This window comes from Agelaius phoeniceus, chromosome 24, assembly GCF_051311805.1.
Source record: "Agelaius phoeniceus isolate bAgePho1 chromosome 24, bAgePho1.hap1, whole genome shotgun sequence".
NCBI lineage: Eukaryota > Metazoa > Chordata > Aves > Passeriformes > Icteridae > Agelaius > Agelaius phoeniceus.
Window position 1 is genome coordinate 7,010,789 of NC_135288.1, and position 15,142 is coordinate 7,025,930.

A 15,142-nucleotide genomic window follows, 5' to 3' on the forward strand; every position below is an offset into this window, starting at 1 on the left:
TGAGGGAAAGTGTGACCTTCAGTTTCCTTTGATAGGAAAGCCCTTGTCGTTCCCAGACACAAGGTGATTGTGCCTGGACTCTGGTTTAGTTTGTTTTAATTCACACCACTCAACCCCACCTCACCATTTGCAGCTTTTATTTGCTATAAAAACTAAAAGGAGGGGAACTTAAATGTAAAAAAAAAATGTTCCCAAACTAGAGAAAATGAAAAGAAGCTGAGGTTTTTCACTGGGGGAAGAGATTTAAGTAAAATACTTTTGCAGGGCTGTATTGTCAAAGGATTATGCAAAAATGGGTAACTTTGGGAAGGGAGGGGGGTAGCTGAAGCTTCATTTATGTCTAAGGCAGGTAATGGCACATGAGGCGTCCAGTTTACATATAGAACCACGTGGGATTTGACTTGCAAACAGACGTGCTGCTGTGTCTTGAGCGTCTGCTTCAAGAACCTTGTTAAAAATGTCATTTGCAACATTTCCCTGAAAGCACAAGAAACATCCCTTGCCCTGGAAAGGACAAAGTTATTTTCCTTTACTTTCTCTGTCAGTGTTCAGGAAATGAATCTTCAGCTGTTCATCACCAAGTCCTCTCAACACCTGATGTTACTGAATGTGAACTAAACTTATTCCAGTGAGATTTGGAATTTCCTCTGTCAAAAAGGAGGAATTTTTTGGTGGGAGCTGGGGGGTCGCAGGAGGCAGATGAAAGGAGAGGATACAGGTCTGCCCTCCCAGTCAAAGTGGGAGTCATCACAGAAACCTTGATTTGAAGAATCTGAGCACCACTTGCTCCCCATGAGAATAGAGGGTACAGGGCTGACAGTGCTGAGCAGTGTTTAAAGCTGAGCCCACACTTGGCTCAGCTGGAAACTTGTGTGAAAAGCAGGAGCCACACAGAAAACCAAATCCTACATCTAACAGGCTTTCTTGGTCAGTGGGAAAAGTGATCCTAATTACATGGGGATGAGAAGGGTTTCTGCTTCCCAGGGTCCTGGTGTGCACACATATTGTCCACTTCCTCCGGATTCAGCTAGTGCCCATGTCTTCCACCAGTACCTCTCGTGCTCTGTTGCCAAATCCTGGCCACCTTTGTGTCCTTCCAGGCTGACAGCAAGGCTCGTTGTGCATTAGGCAGAAGTTCACGGAGACTCACTCAATGCTATTCAAGCCTCATGCTTTGAAACAAGATGGAGTTTCTTTTCCAGCCTCCCCTGGGAGAAACAAGACTAAGGAGTGGGTGCTCAGTCTTGCCCTGTGTGCCTCCTGCCTGGTCCACCTGGGAAGCACGCTGAGGAGTCACAAAGCTGGTGTCTGTCAGGAGATGGGTGTCAGAAGCTGATCTGGATGTGCAGATGTGTTTGTTCATTCATTCAGGCACCCTCCCTTGCCCACTGACCGGCCCATGCTTCTCTGTGCACATTTATATATAGCAGTGAGATTTCTCGGTGCGGCCACTGACACAGATCCCTTTCCACAGTCGCTCACTGACGCACACACACCCAGGCAGATTTTCCTACACATGTTCCTCGCTTTGCCTGTTACATAGTGGGCTAAAGCAGTCGGAGTAGGAGCTTCCCCCTGTACAAGCTTTTGGATCTGCCTTTCTTAGCTTCTTGGCTACGTCTCTTGGAATATTCATTGTCCCTGTTTTCAACCAGGAGAGTTTTCTCTTCCTAATTTCCTGGGGAGACTTCACTTAGGAGAGCATACATGCCAAGTGCCAGTTTCTTGCTCATCATCCTGTATCCCCCAGGTCTATGTATTTTCCCTCCCAAGCAGAATAAAGGACAAAGCCCTGGCTGGGATGTCCCATCCCCCAGTACCCAGACCTTGCACTCCATTTGGGCTGTTTTGCTTTTCCTTCCATATATAGTGTGCTGCTGCAGGCTATTTTTAGCGCCTTTTTTGCTAGCTTCGGATCCTTTGTGATATGATAGCTGCTCTGAGACACACAGATCTCTGCTCTTTGGCAATGCCCACAAATGGAGAGCAGCGACAAGGGGAGAGGGAGCCCTTTATTATCACACAGGAAAGGAGAGGAAAATGCAGTGCAGGGAAGGGGGAGGAAGACACAGGGATAATGCTTCCTGTGGCTTCCAGGAGTCCTCACAGGGAGTGTTTCCCAACGATTGTCCTGCTTCGTTTTTGTCTGTTTGTGGAAAAGAGGAGGGTTTTCTGTCAGTTAGGTAATATCAATTACCTCTTCACCGTTGTCTGAAAGTGTACGTGAAGTGAGGTGGCTGAAACTCATAGGATCCTTCTGGAGAGCCAGCTCCCTTCTGTAGCAGGGTGCCTCTGCTGGAGGAGCCTCTGTCCTTCATGTTGGGTGCCTGAGCAATTAAATGCACGTTGTCTAAACTTCAGGGGATGTGTTGGGTTTGTTGGGCTCATGCTGGATGAGTAGAGCTGCAGTTCCTGGCAGTGAGCAGTGGGAACTGGCCACAGCATTTGAGAAATGTGGGTGAGGAAAGACTGAGCAAACACCAGCAAAGCAGGGAGGGTGTTGTGATCATCTGGAACCAAATCTGAGCAAAGGAAAAGCAGAATTCAAGATGGGTTTGGGGATTAAACCCATGACAGTGAAAGCCGAGCTCAGACTTCACAAAGCTCAGAAGTTCTGGACCATCCCCTTTCCCCTTTCCCATAGGCTTGGATTTTGCATCTGTTTACCCAGCTGAGGTATAGCCACATGGTACCAAAGATGGGGCACACTGGCTTTCAGGGCAGTGGCTAAAGCTAGCAGAAATCACATTTAATAGTTTCATTTTGTATCAGATCCTTAGTGTGGTATTCTTTTTCCCCTTGCAGCTTGACTCAAGCTGGCTAGAGTTTTTCTGTGCAGTCCTTGGAAATCAGAGCATTATGAGCAAAGCTGGGGGTTGTTTTACTGGTCCAAAAAGAAAGGAAAAGCAGAACAGGGAAAGCAGGTTTAACAGAAACAGGAAATTGTTAGACCCAGTAGGGATTTCATGGGTTCATTCTCTTCTGTTGGGTCATAGGGTTATACTGAAATGGAAGTGGGGAAAAGAAAAAAAAGAGGTGAAGAGGAGAACTGCTTTAAAGCAAAATGATTTTTTTTTAATATGCTGTGTGTGAAAGATAAAGTTGTCCTTCCAGCAAGTCTTGTTGCTGGACCTAGTGAGGAATGGTTCTGCATTTAACATCCTGTAAGATTAATACCAACCCATGAGGTTGTGCTATGCCCTGAGCCTGACACCACAGGGGCATTGCCACCCATTCTGTGACGAGCATGGTGTTTATTCTGGAGTCAGGCATCCCAAATCCCATGCAGAATGCTGGGCTTGGAAGTGCCTGGAACTGGAAGGTCATTTTGGGCTAAAGCAGATCCCTGCAGGTGTGGCTTTGCCCCTTGCCTTGCAGGCTCTGGGCGTGTTCTTCACATCGCCTTCCCCCAGAACCACGTACACAGGGAGCCAGTGTAGCAGCACTTCTGCTGCAGTAAAACAGCTATTCCAGGCAATCCTGGAGCAGGAATGTGACCTTCATGGTCTTGCCCATTTAGTGCCCGTCACAGGCAGTCTTTTCCTCCATAGAGTCCTGTGAAAACTGATTTGTGGGAGCTGATGGCTATTGAACTTGGACTGTGCTCATTGACAGGCTCTTGCGTGCACGGAAACGCTCTCGTGTACGTGCCTGCCTGTGCAAGTGGCATCACTGGCTGTCAGATTCCCACTTCTTAGGAATCTTTTGGATCTACTGACCTGTTCCCTAGCAGCATCTTGGTGCTTTCCTTTTCCACTGTGTTTCAAGGCAGTGTTGCTTTGTTTTGAGTGGGACCCCATGCCCAGAACTTCCCTTCTGCTGCCAGTGTGCCTCCCTGTGCTGGCTGCCTGGGAAGGAATGTGCTTGCCCATTAGAGCCAGAGCAAGTGTTGAGTAAAGATGATGAGGGAGGTTTGAAGGACTCCTGCACACAGTAAATCTTTACTCTGCAGTAGAAAGCAAGAGGGAGAGGAGGAGGAGGAGCGCTGTGTCAGACTGAAGCCTAAACGAGGCCAAGCCGGCGCATCAGAGCACTCTTTATTTCCTCCTTTACACTGATATTGGGTGACCTCCAGATGTGTGTTCATCCCATCATGGTGGGCTGTGAAACTGCCTGAGGGAGTAGGGGAGGGAAGGAGGGAGGGAGAGACCGAAGGAAGGACAGCTTTTGCTCATCCTTCCTCCCTTTAATCAAGCTCCATGGAACTAACCCCTTCCTGCCCCTTCCCCAGCCCATGCTCCGGAGCACTGGCTTTCTCCCCCTCCCTGGAGCCCACATCAGGACAACAGCTTTCTCTCCTCAGTCTAAATCCTGATGGAGGGAAGGCTGTTCCTTACCTATTTTTCACCTGTGTGGACTTTCCTTTTTCCTGGTGTTACTGGAAGCTGTTCCTGGCTGCTTGAGAGGCTGCCTGTAGGTTTCCATAGCATTCACTGGACTGTGGCCCTTTTCCACATGGCAAGTAGTAGCTGCCCATTTACAGGAATTGAGATGGAGGAGAGCAAGCTGAGTGAATCCTTACAAAATTGACAAGGAAGGGAAGGGAAGGACTGAAACAGTGATGGGGAACTGTCCTGTCTTTTGCCTTCTTGCCTTCTGCTCTCCTTCCTGCACTCCTCATTGCCAGGTTTCTCATGCACACAGCCTTTGCTGCTCTTCCCCTGCCTTGATTCATCTCCACCTCTGCTGCTTTCCTCCTCTCTGCACTGTTCTATTCTGCCCTCCTCCTGCTCCACCCCATACATTGCCTTGCCCATCTCCCTTATCCATTTCACACCATCCTGTCCTGCCTTCTCTCAGCCCTGCTTGCTCTTCACCAACACACACAGCATTTTCACATGGGTTTTCCCCCTTACACATGCTGCCATCTATCCTCTGTGCACCTCCTTCCATACACAAATATACACAAGGACAGATCTGTACAAACCTTGGCATATTGGCATTGGTCTCACTTCCAGTAAAATTACTTTTTCTTCATATTAGGCCAAGGCAAGAGTGCAGAGACATTTATGAAACTTTGTTTAATGTACTGAAAAGCCATCGGCTAGAACATTTAGGAAATTGATTTTCCTGGCATTGATGAACTCTTTTTATTTTACCCCAGTATTAATTACTTTTTTTTTAAACAAATTAATTTAAGAGTCATAAAACCTAACAAGTGAGCCAAACGTCAGTAGATCATGTTCCCCTCTCCCCTTCCTCCCCCCCCACCCACCCACTGCTAGTGCTGGTATGGGAGGAGAAGAAAAATCAGTGCCTTGTGTGACTCTCTCCTCTGGTTTCACTGCAGGGGAAGCTTCATCACTGCGGGATTACGCCGCCACCACCATGAACGAGTTCCTGGGCATGTTCGGCTACGACGACCAGAACATGCGGGACGAGCTGGCGCGCAAGATCAGCTTCGACAAGCTGAACGCTGCTACCTCAGAGGCCACCGCCGCCGCCGCCGCCGCCGCCTCTCTCCCCGGCGAAGATGCCATGAGCAAACGAGCCCGCTTCTCCAAGTACGAGGAGTACATCCGCAAACTGAAGGCTGGAGAGCAGCTCTCGTGGCCCATGCACTTGGCCAAATCTGAGGAGTTGGGCTCCAAGCTGGGAAAAGAGCCGTCCTCAGTGCTGGCACAGCCCATTCGCATGCCAGGTCCAGACGCCTCCATGCTGACGGAGACCAAAGCCACCATCCTGCCACTGCCCTCTCCCAGCAGTTCCCAGATGCAGGGCCTGATGTCACGGGCCTCCAAATATGACTTCTTCATTCAAAAGCTGAAGACGGGTGAGAGCATCAGGCCACAAAATGGCAACACTTACAAGAAGGCCTCCAAGTATGACCTAGAAAACGTCAAGTACTTGCACCTTTTCAAGCCTGGGGAAGGAAGCCCAGATATGGGAGGAGCCATCGCCTTCAAGACAGGCAAGGTAGGCCGGCCTTCCAAGTATGATGTGAGGAACATTCAGAAGCTTACTCCAGTCAAAGCTCCAGTCCCCAGCCTGGCTCCTGCTTCCCTCACCAGTACCCCCAGCAGCACTCCGGTGGCCGGGCCAGAGCAGTCCATCTCATTGCCATTCAACACTCCTGAGTACCTGAAATCAACTTTCTCCAAGACAGACTCCATCACAACTGGAACAGTCTCTACAGTAAAGTAAGTGTACTCCCACTTTTCTTACCTAAGTACCAGTGGGGGATCATACCATAAGTCTGTGTGTGGTTCAGTGGGCAATTCCAAGTTCTTACCCTGTTAAATACTGCATTGTTCACGGGATGGTTCTCTTTGCTCTCTGTCAAAGTGTCTGCTCCTCTTTTATACCTTACATCTCTATTTATCTGGTCTGCACTAAGGCTGTGACCTGCCATCAGCAGTTATGGCCATGAATCTGGAGTCCAATAGCTCCTGAGTTCATATGTTAAAATGAAAGAGGAGGGAACATGGTACTGTCAGCACTCTTAGGGTCAAGGCTGGAAATACTTTATTTTCTTCTCTCTCTGGTTTCCCAGGCATCTGGATGTGTCTGCAGGAGAACCTGATTCTTGTTTCCGTTTAACTAAAAGGCATGACTCTGCTGACTTTACTGTTAGCAAGATGGGGCTTTTTGTTTGTCCCAGAACTCAGAAGACATTTTGGTGCCTAATTCTCATCAATTTCCATAGGAGTTAGGCATATACCTACTTCTGTGGGGCCAGGCCTGTGTCTTCTCAATTTGCTTACACAAACAGAGGTGATTCAATTACCCCTCAGACTGGGCAAACTCATTAGCCCAATTACCACTAATAACCTCCTGCACATACGTTGCCAGCAGTCTCTGCAGTGATGCCATTGACTGAATGGAGGTATCTGAAGGTCTTGCCAAATCTTGGATTACTTTTTAATGTACCTTCCAGAGGTGGGAGCTGTAGAAGAGATTCATATGTATGTCAGGCTGCAGCAGGGAGGAAGGAGGAAGGGAGAGACTTCTGTGCTTTCTTGTCATGGTTTGGGTTTACTTGTTTCTCACTGTGAATCTGGGCTGTTGTGAGCTGTGAATCCCATGAGGTCATTTGTAGTAAGTCCAGGGCCTTCTGTCCTGCCCTCTGTGCCATCACACACACCCTACTGCTTGGCCCTCTGATGAGGAAAAAGGCTGGTTTGTGTTTGGTATGTGGTTGTAGAAGGCCTTGAGCTTGCTTGAATGTTCTCTGCAGTCCCAGCAAAGTCTGCATCACCCACTTTCCCTGTTTGCCCATGTGGAAGGCAGAGCCATTTAATGATACCTGTCTTCCATGTGAAATGGTTGTTCATCAACTGCCTGCAGACAGATGGGGAGCTCCATGGTAAAGGTGTATGGGAAAGGACAGAGGATTATTAACATCTGCATCTGCTCAGGGTCCTGCTCAGGATGTACCTGTGTGTGCTACAGATGACAGGCAGGGACTCCTATTAAAAGCACAGTGGTGTAAATAATCCTGGAGACTCAGTGCCCTGTAGTGATGGTGACTTGGTCCGAGACTGTGCCTGAAGTGTCCTGAGAACATTCCAGCTGCCTGGGGCTCAGCTGCCATCCTAGAGCTGTGCCTAAAGGCACAAGCAAGATAAGCAAGCCTCTTATCTGCTGTGTTGTTGCACTGGGATCCCAGTTTGTTTTCCTTTCTCTTGCTTGTTTTCCTGCCTCTTGCCAGATGTGGGCTTGCCAGCACCATGGTGAGCCTTCCTCTGGCCACAGGATTTCCTCAACCAGGGCATCATGATGAGGCTGCAGCTGGAATGGAGGTGACCATGGCCTTCAACCTGGCACTTCGTGTGTCCTGATCACACATTGCAGTACAGAATGGGCTCTGGTCCCTTCTCCTTCAGGCTACTCACAGGATAGAGGCTTCCATGAGAAAAGGCAGCAGCCCATTAACTGTGCTGGTGAAGGAAGTGCTGACTGCAGTATCTGGGCCGTGGCTTCCCAGTCCCAGTCCCCACTGGGTTCAATAACCTGGCAGGAATTACCCTTTACTCTCACACATCTGCACATACACCCTTGCCATGGGTTTAAACTCTCTTAGATCCAATGCCATTAACCTGCCCTGAACTCGTCTACCTTCAAGTGAACTCTGTGCGAAAGTGTCCTTGTTTAAACCAGGGTGCAGAGCTGCAGGGAGGCGGAGGGGAGGCTGGGCAAAGCACACAGAGAAGATGGTGTGCAGCCTGTCTGGAGGTGCACTGGGGTGGCCCTATCTCTTGGGTAGGCTGGAGTCTGGCCCTGCATCTAATTTTCCCTCTTCCTGAACTCACTAAGGATGTTATTTTTATCTGCTTCCTAACGATGTAAAATAATCCAAGCTTATGTGACAGTTGGGGTGGTTTTCTCATTGATTAAAATATAATCTGTCTGTTAGAATTTTGGGGTATCTATGAACCAAAGAGGCATTTTAAGCCCCATTCAGGGGCTGGAGCCACTGTTCCAGTGCTGGTCACAGAGCAGCAGGGTTGCTGGCCACAGGGAAATGGGCAATAGCTCACAACCTGGCTGGCCAAGGGACTCTTCTCCTGCAGCTGAGCCAGGGGCAAAGCTTCTGTGCACACAAGGGCAGAACTGCCAGGTGCCTCAGAGAGGTGATTGCATGTGGCCATCACTTTTTTGTATAGGCATTTTTTTCTGTAGAAACAGGTTTTTGTGGTTGATCTTCTCACTTTCTCCAACAAACTGCTCAGAGTCCTGCAAAGAAGGAACTTGCAGGAAGGGTGGTACACAGCCTATGTGTCCCTGGGAAAAGAAGGTACAGGATTTGAAGAGCAAAGGGGAGGGAATTTAAACTTATGGGTGTCTCTGCTGGTACCCTTCCCTGGGCCCTCTCTGTCAGTGGTGTGTGAGAGAAACAAGGAGTTTAAGCTGTGCCCTGTTCCTGCTAACCAGCTCTGCCCTGTGTGTCTCCCCTTAGGAATGGATTACCCACTGACAAACCGGCCGTCAGCGAAGACGTAAATATTTACCAGAAGTATATTGCCAGGTAGGCAAAACTTTTGACTTTGCTGGGGAGAGGGCTGGGAGTAAGGAGATGGAGTGGTGGTGGGAGAGACAAGGTTTTGTCTGGATCAAGTGTTTAAACCAGACGTTGGCACTTCCATTTCCCATGTCATCTGTACTCGCTCTGTCCCCCTGCCTGGGAGAGCAGCAGCTGTGATAGGTACACAGTCATGCCAAGAGCATGCTTAGCTCCCTGGAGCTGTTAGACTTTGTGACAAATAGTGGAAAACTGCTTCACTGAAGAAGCCCAGGATTTAAATGGGAGTTCTGCTTCTTGGCTGTTGTTCTTTCTGTCCACTGCCTTTTTCCCCTACCATGTCTGCAGGAGGCAAGCAGAGAGCATCTCAGCTCTGAGAATCTCAGCAAGGGAGATTCACAAGTGACTTGAGTTTAGGGAGCTCTTGGCATCAACATGGGATGTTTATCCTAGGAAATTTTTGCAGCTCATTTTTCTGAGAAATCCTCTCTGAATCAGGTGCAGAGTAGGGCACCTTACCACAGCTGTGGGCATGCTTAGGTCAGGACAGCGATGCTGAGAGGAAGCCCAAGGTTGTTGTGGTGGGACAAAGTGAATAATGCCCCAAGAGCCAGAGAGACAGAGGAGATGATTGCATAACACCTGCCTGGTTTAGAGCTCATGGCATAAAGGGTCCACCAGGCTCTGCCCCCAGCCAGCTGAATCCTCCATGTGAGAAGGCTCCCAACAAAAGCCCCTTGTATCCAGACAGACACGAGGGAAGCAAAAGCTTCTCTCCAGGGAAACACTGGAGGGTTTGCTCCCACCAGCACTTGGGCACCTATTAATGAAAGGGGAAGGGAGTGTGTACTGTGCTTTCCCACCTTACCAGAGCCCACAGAGAGTCTCCTTGTGGGAGACAGTCAGCTGCTGGGAAAGTAAAGGGAACATTTTGGCAGGGAAAAAGAGTGGGAACAGCACTCTCCTAGCTCAAGAATGGAATGACAAGGGACTTAATTTCCTGCCTTTTGCCCAAATCCCAGATGTAGGAGAAGGGGGCAGAAAAGCCCATGGGAAGAGAGGGCAGTTGTGCCACCACAGGCAGCTCCTCAAGCAGCAATGCCTCAAGTGCATGTGGGAATTGACTGCCTCAAGGGACAGTACAGTAGTAGAATATATAGAATATAGGAGGGAAAGCAGGGGTTTAAACTCACGTGCTGTGTTTGTTTACCCTTATCCCAGGTCCAGAAGGAGCAGCATCCTTTTATTTCTGAGATTGCAGGAGTTGTAGGAATTGCAGTGGGAGAGGAGGTGGCACCTTTCTGTCCCCCATTCCCCTCTCAAGCAGAGAACTGTAAACACTTCAGCCACATCCACTGCTTTTGGAGCTGTGCAAGCCCCTTTCCCTGGGTCAGGCAGGTAGCTGAGAGAGGATTGTGAGCTACCTCAGGGACACCACATCCTGCTTAAAAGGCTCCGCAAGCCACCCGTTGCCAGCACAGCCACTTCCCTTCAATTTACACACATTTAAAAAAAAAACAGTTTAAAGCCTTAAAATCAAGGGGTGGGGGGAGAAGAGACACAGCACTCTTATGTCTGTACTGCATAATTAGCTTAATGAGTTTGCCAAAGCCACTGCCAAAAGCTGCCCAGGGATAATCCATTCTCTCACACAACAAAACAAAACCTCTTACTTAGCTAGTTTGGGTTGGGTTGTTTTTCCCCCTCCTCCTCCCTGTATATTTATAATTAAAAAAAAAAAAAAGACCACAGAAAAAATTATTATTATTATTATTAGTGCCTCAGCAGATGGTGCTTCTGGCAGCACTTGCTTAAATATTTATTTCTGTGTGGGTTTCCTCCCCCCTTGTAATTGGGGTGGGTTTTTTTTTTTCTTCTTTCACATCATCGTTACAGAGTAATGAGTCTGTAAACACTCTCTAAGCATGCTGACTTCTTTATTTATTATTTTTATTATTATTTATTTATCAACTCTTGCCAGATCAAGACTTTCTGGCAAAAGAAAAAAAAAGGTGAACCGATTAATGTGAAGGAAGAGGGAGTGGGTTGTTCTTGTGCAATTGCATCTATGTGTCTGTATTGACAACTTAGGAGTTTGGATTTGTTTATCAGTGTGATGAGCTGGTCTGTGAGTTTCTTGTTTCAGGTGTGTGTGTTTGTGTCTGTTTCCATATGCATGGAAATTTACGTTCAAGTAAGTTCAGGGGGTGTGGATGTACTGTAGAGTCTGTGCATGTAAATGTGTGTGTGTGTGTGCATGTAAGTGTGTGGTGTGTGTAAGCTTTCCTGTTATGAAAAACCTAAACAGATGCTGCGCTTTAAAAATTAATAGCTTTGAACTGTTTCAAGTGTCAGAAGAAACACAGGATAATATAACCCTTTAGGAGCCCAGCCTTGCGCACTGAAGGAGCAGAATTTCCCCTTTGTGCTGGGTTTGCCACTTCCCTTCTTCCCCCAGCCACGGCTTGGTGGAACACTTGTTTCTCCCTTCCAGTGCTGTAGACACCACACACACCTTTCCGTGGCACAGGGTAAGGAGGATAGGAGTTGGGAGTGCTGGAGTGCTTGTTTGGCTGTTGTTTTTAAAACTGAGTCCATGTGTCATTCCTGCTAGGGTGCCTCAAATAACTCATCTCCTGGAGTCAGGTCTTGTTGGTGTCTGGCCCTTCTTTTACTCTAGCTGGTATCTCTGGTCACTTTGCATCCTCATTTTTGATAATAATTTGAACTGCTTTATATTTGTCAGCAAGGTCTGTATCATCCTCCTCTCTGCCTGGCCTGCACCGCACAGGTCTCCAGCCCTTTTCTCTTTTTTCCCCATCACATCAGTGGAATAGAGAGGAAGCTTCCCACAGGGCACTTGCTTTCCTTGAAGAGCTGCTGGTGGTGCTGCTGCCATAAAGCCCTGGACTAGCAGGACCAGTTGGTTACGTGTGCTGTGGAGCCACATGTCCCTGGTCAGTGCCACGGTGGCCCTGGTGGCTGCCCTGGACAAGCCGAGCAGTCACCCAGGCGTTGAGCAGGAATCTCTTCCTCTGCTCTCGGTTCCACACCTTTGTTTGTGCAGCCAGCCCTGCTGTTTGCCTTGTGGTTTGTTTCTTCTCTGCTGCTGAGGTTTGTTCCAGTTTCTCAATCACCTGTTCTGACGTGATCCTGATTTCCTGCAGTATTTCTTCTCCTTCCCCAGGGAAAGGCATGTCTGCTCCTGGCATCTGTCCCTGTCTCCCTTTGTGAATGCTGAGGCAAAGAAGTCATTTAATTTTTTAGCAATGTCTATCTTTTCTGTCAATTAAGTCCCCTTTCCATCTCCTAGAGGCCCTGCTGTCTCCACAGTTGACCTCCTCTTCCTTACTGTGCTTCAGAAATGGCTTATTTAGTGTTGCTTTTCATCTAGACTTTTTCTATCCCATAGCCTTGCGTTACCTCACCTTACTATGATCTGTAATCTTCCCTCCTCCTGCCCCATTCCTCAGTTGCCCCAGGACACCCTCAGTCCTCTCATTTTCCTTTTTTATCTGCTGCCCTTCCTCATTTCTTTCCCATGCCCTTTATCATATGCACTCCTGCTGTGTTTAGCACTTAAGTGACGTGAGGAACCTTTGAGGAACCTTTGAGCAGATGGTACTTTATCTTTGAATGTTTCCCCTCTGAGTCCCCTTCTCTCCACTGCTCTTCCCTTTCAAGCTCTTCTAGGGTCCTCTAGAATATACACAAGGGAGTTCATTGCACTGATTACCCGATTACTGGATCATCCCTTTGTGCCAGTTCCTGGTGTGTCTGTCAGTCAATAAATTCTGCATACTGACTGTTTGTATGTAAGGTATTACACAACAATTCTGTCTTTCTGGTCTTTTTTGCCAGCCTGTATGTCAGGAGTTTTCAAATTCGCTGTATGCAGCTTTTCTGATATCCTACTAGGTGGGCTTATACTTAAAATTTAGGATCCATATTTGCCCAACATTTATTTGTCTCCTTCTGTCATGGGAGGTTTCTGAAGCTTGCTGGTGTGGTATGTAAACTCCATTCTAGAATTGTGTGGTGTTTAGTTCTAGGAACCCTCCTTCCTTATGCTTCCCCAAGTAAACAACTTAGATAACGGAGATGAATTTCTAGAGGAAAGACAGATTAGGGATGTACAGGACCTGAGTGATCCGGCTCAAGAAGCACCTTTAAATAGTGACAAATAAGCAAGAGAAGGCACAAGGGTCACCATCCTTGGAGGGGATAAAGGAGGTGGGGTTTAATGCCGTAAACATGTGAGATAAAAGCAGGAACAGGACTTAGTTTGTTTGTACCTTGCTTACAGGCATTGCTGCCAGGACAGTGGTTTATTGTCTCTCCCTCCCTCCTGTTTGCAGGTTCTCTGGCAGTCAGCACTGTGGACACATACACTGCGCCTACCAGTACCGGGAGCATTACCACTGCCTGGACCCCGAGTGCAACTACCAGGTACAGCAACGCTCCAAGCAGCAGCACGGACGGCGTGCGTCCTCCTGGGCTCCCCTCTCACATCCATGCACATGCCTTTTCACCTTGCTGCTCTGAAAGAGGACAGGACATGTTCTGGATTTAACAGAACTTTATTTTGCTCCCATTTAACTCAATCTAATACCATTTTAACCAAACTCAGACCGCTACAATGAGGAGCCAAATATAGATCAGCTCAAGTCAGTGGGAACCACTCCACATTTATATCAGTGAAACACCAAGAGCATAAATTGTGCTGTTACAAACTGTGCCTGAAACTAGGAAATGCTGATCTGTTAGTCTGTCTCTTTCCCTCCTGCTGCCCGAGTGACTTTCTAGCAGCAGTATCTGCAACAAAACACCCAGTAAGACCAGCAGCAGTGTGGGATTTGTGGGGAAGGCGCGGGGGTAGGAGTGATGCTGTAATTGCTGGGAGGATTGCCAGGGTATGCACGTCAAGCCAGCAGGTCACGTGCTGTGTTTGTTTACCCTTATCCCAGGTCCAGAGTTTGACACTGGCATTTCTGTGGTCAGGCTGATGCGTGAGCAGGAATCCCAGAGTTTGCCTCTGCCGTGCACCAGACACAACTTCAGCCCTGCCCTAGGAGACCTTTGGTCTCACGGGGATGAGCCTGACCACAGCAGAGGAAGTTGATCTGGAGCTGCTGTGCTTTGCTGTGGGTTTCTATTGATCAAAGGAGAGTTTCTCTCCGGGATGCACGTACTGGTCCTTCCAGCCCAGCATCAAGTAATCAAGATGAGTCTATCCCAACTGTGACACAGATATCCTTGCTCCAGAAAGAGAGAAACACAAAGGATGGAAAAACAGAAAAACCTATTATTATGATTGGCCTCATGATTATTTCCTAAGGAGTCTGGAAGCTGCTTGCAAAGGAGCTGTCTGGTCTCGCAGGGAATAAGGATTTAGGCTGCTTTTTAAAATGCAAATTATTTTATGGCTGAGATATATTTTAGAATAAGTAACGCTTTGTAATAAGTGGGCACAAATTAACAATGATTGGCAATAGCAATCCTGTATGTACGCCCTGGGAAATCATGGCTCCAGCCTCCAAGGGATTTCTGTTGAAATCTATATCCATATATTCCTGTGCCAATACCAATGAGATTGATCAGGATTGATATTATTGGAGGAAAGAGTGGAAGTGATAATCATTTGTTTCCTATGAGGCAGACTAGAAAAGTTGTTAAACATTAGAATACAGGCCTTTTCAATTACTGCTCAAAATAAATGGATATTGATTTCTTTAAAAAAATCAGATTTACTTTCTCACCTTCAGTGGTAAATATTGATGTCTGTGGGAAATAGAAATAAAAAGCTTCATTTTAAAGGCACTTAGCCTGCTCTGACAATGGGGTACCCCTTCATTGCTTCAAGAGATAGAGATTGAAAAGGATATTCTGGTCATACAGATTTAGCTCTGAGCTCTGTTTTTCTGTAGAAAAGCATCTTTTTCTGTGACTTGAAGAAGGTCTTTTGTCCCTGTTTTCCTGATAAAGCTATCCTACGTTCTAGGGGACACAAGAGACTTAGAATGGGAGGACAGTGTAAAAAAACCAAGGGTTTTTCCCAATTTCTAGTCCAACATGAATGTGGCAGCCAGTGTCTTGCTAACCACTACAGTGAGGGACTTGGAAGCTTGGCTTAGTTGCTTGTAGGCTGTTCAGTTCACTGGTTTGCTTTCTAACTATAGC

At 47.6% G+C, this 15,142-nt stretch overlaps 1 protein-coding gene across 1 annotated transcript in view; it reads left to right on the forward strand.

The window, feature by feature from the left end:
• Positions 1–15,142, forward strand: part of CASZ1 (castor zinc finger 1) — an 84,657-nt gene that overhangs the window by 42,134 nt on the left and 27,381 nt on the right. Inside the window, exons 3-5 of the mRNA XM_077190308.1 lie at positions 5,291–6,140; positions 8,900–8,968; positions 13,321–13,411. Of these exons, the coding sequence (XP_077046423.1) occupies positions 5,291–6,140; positions 8,900–8,968; positions 13,321–13,411 (1,010 nt within the window). The remainder of the gene's footprint in view (positions 1–5,290; positions 6,141–8,899; positions 8,969–13,320; positions 13,412–15,142) is intronic.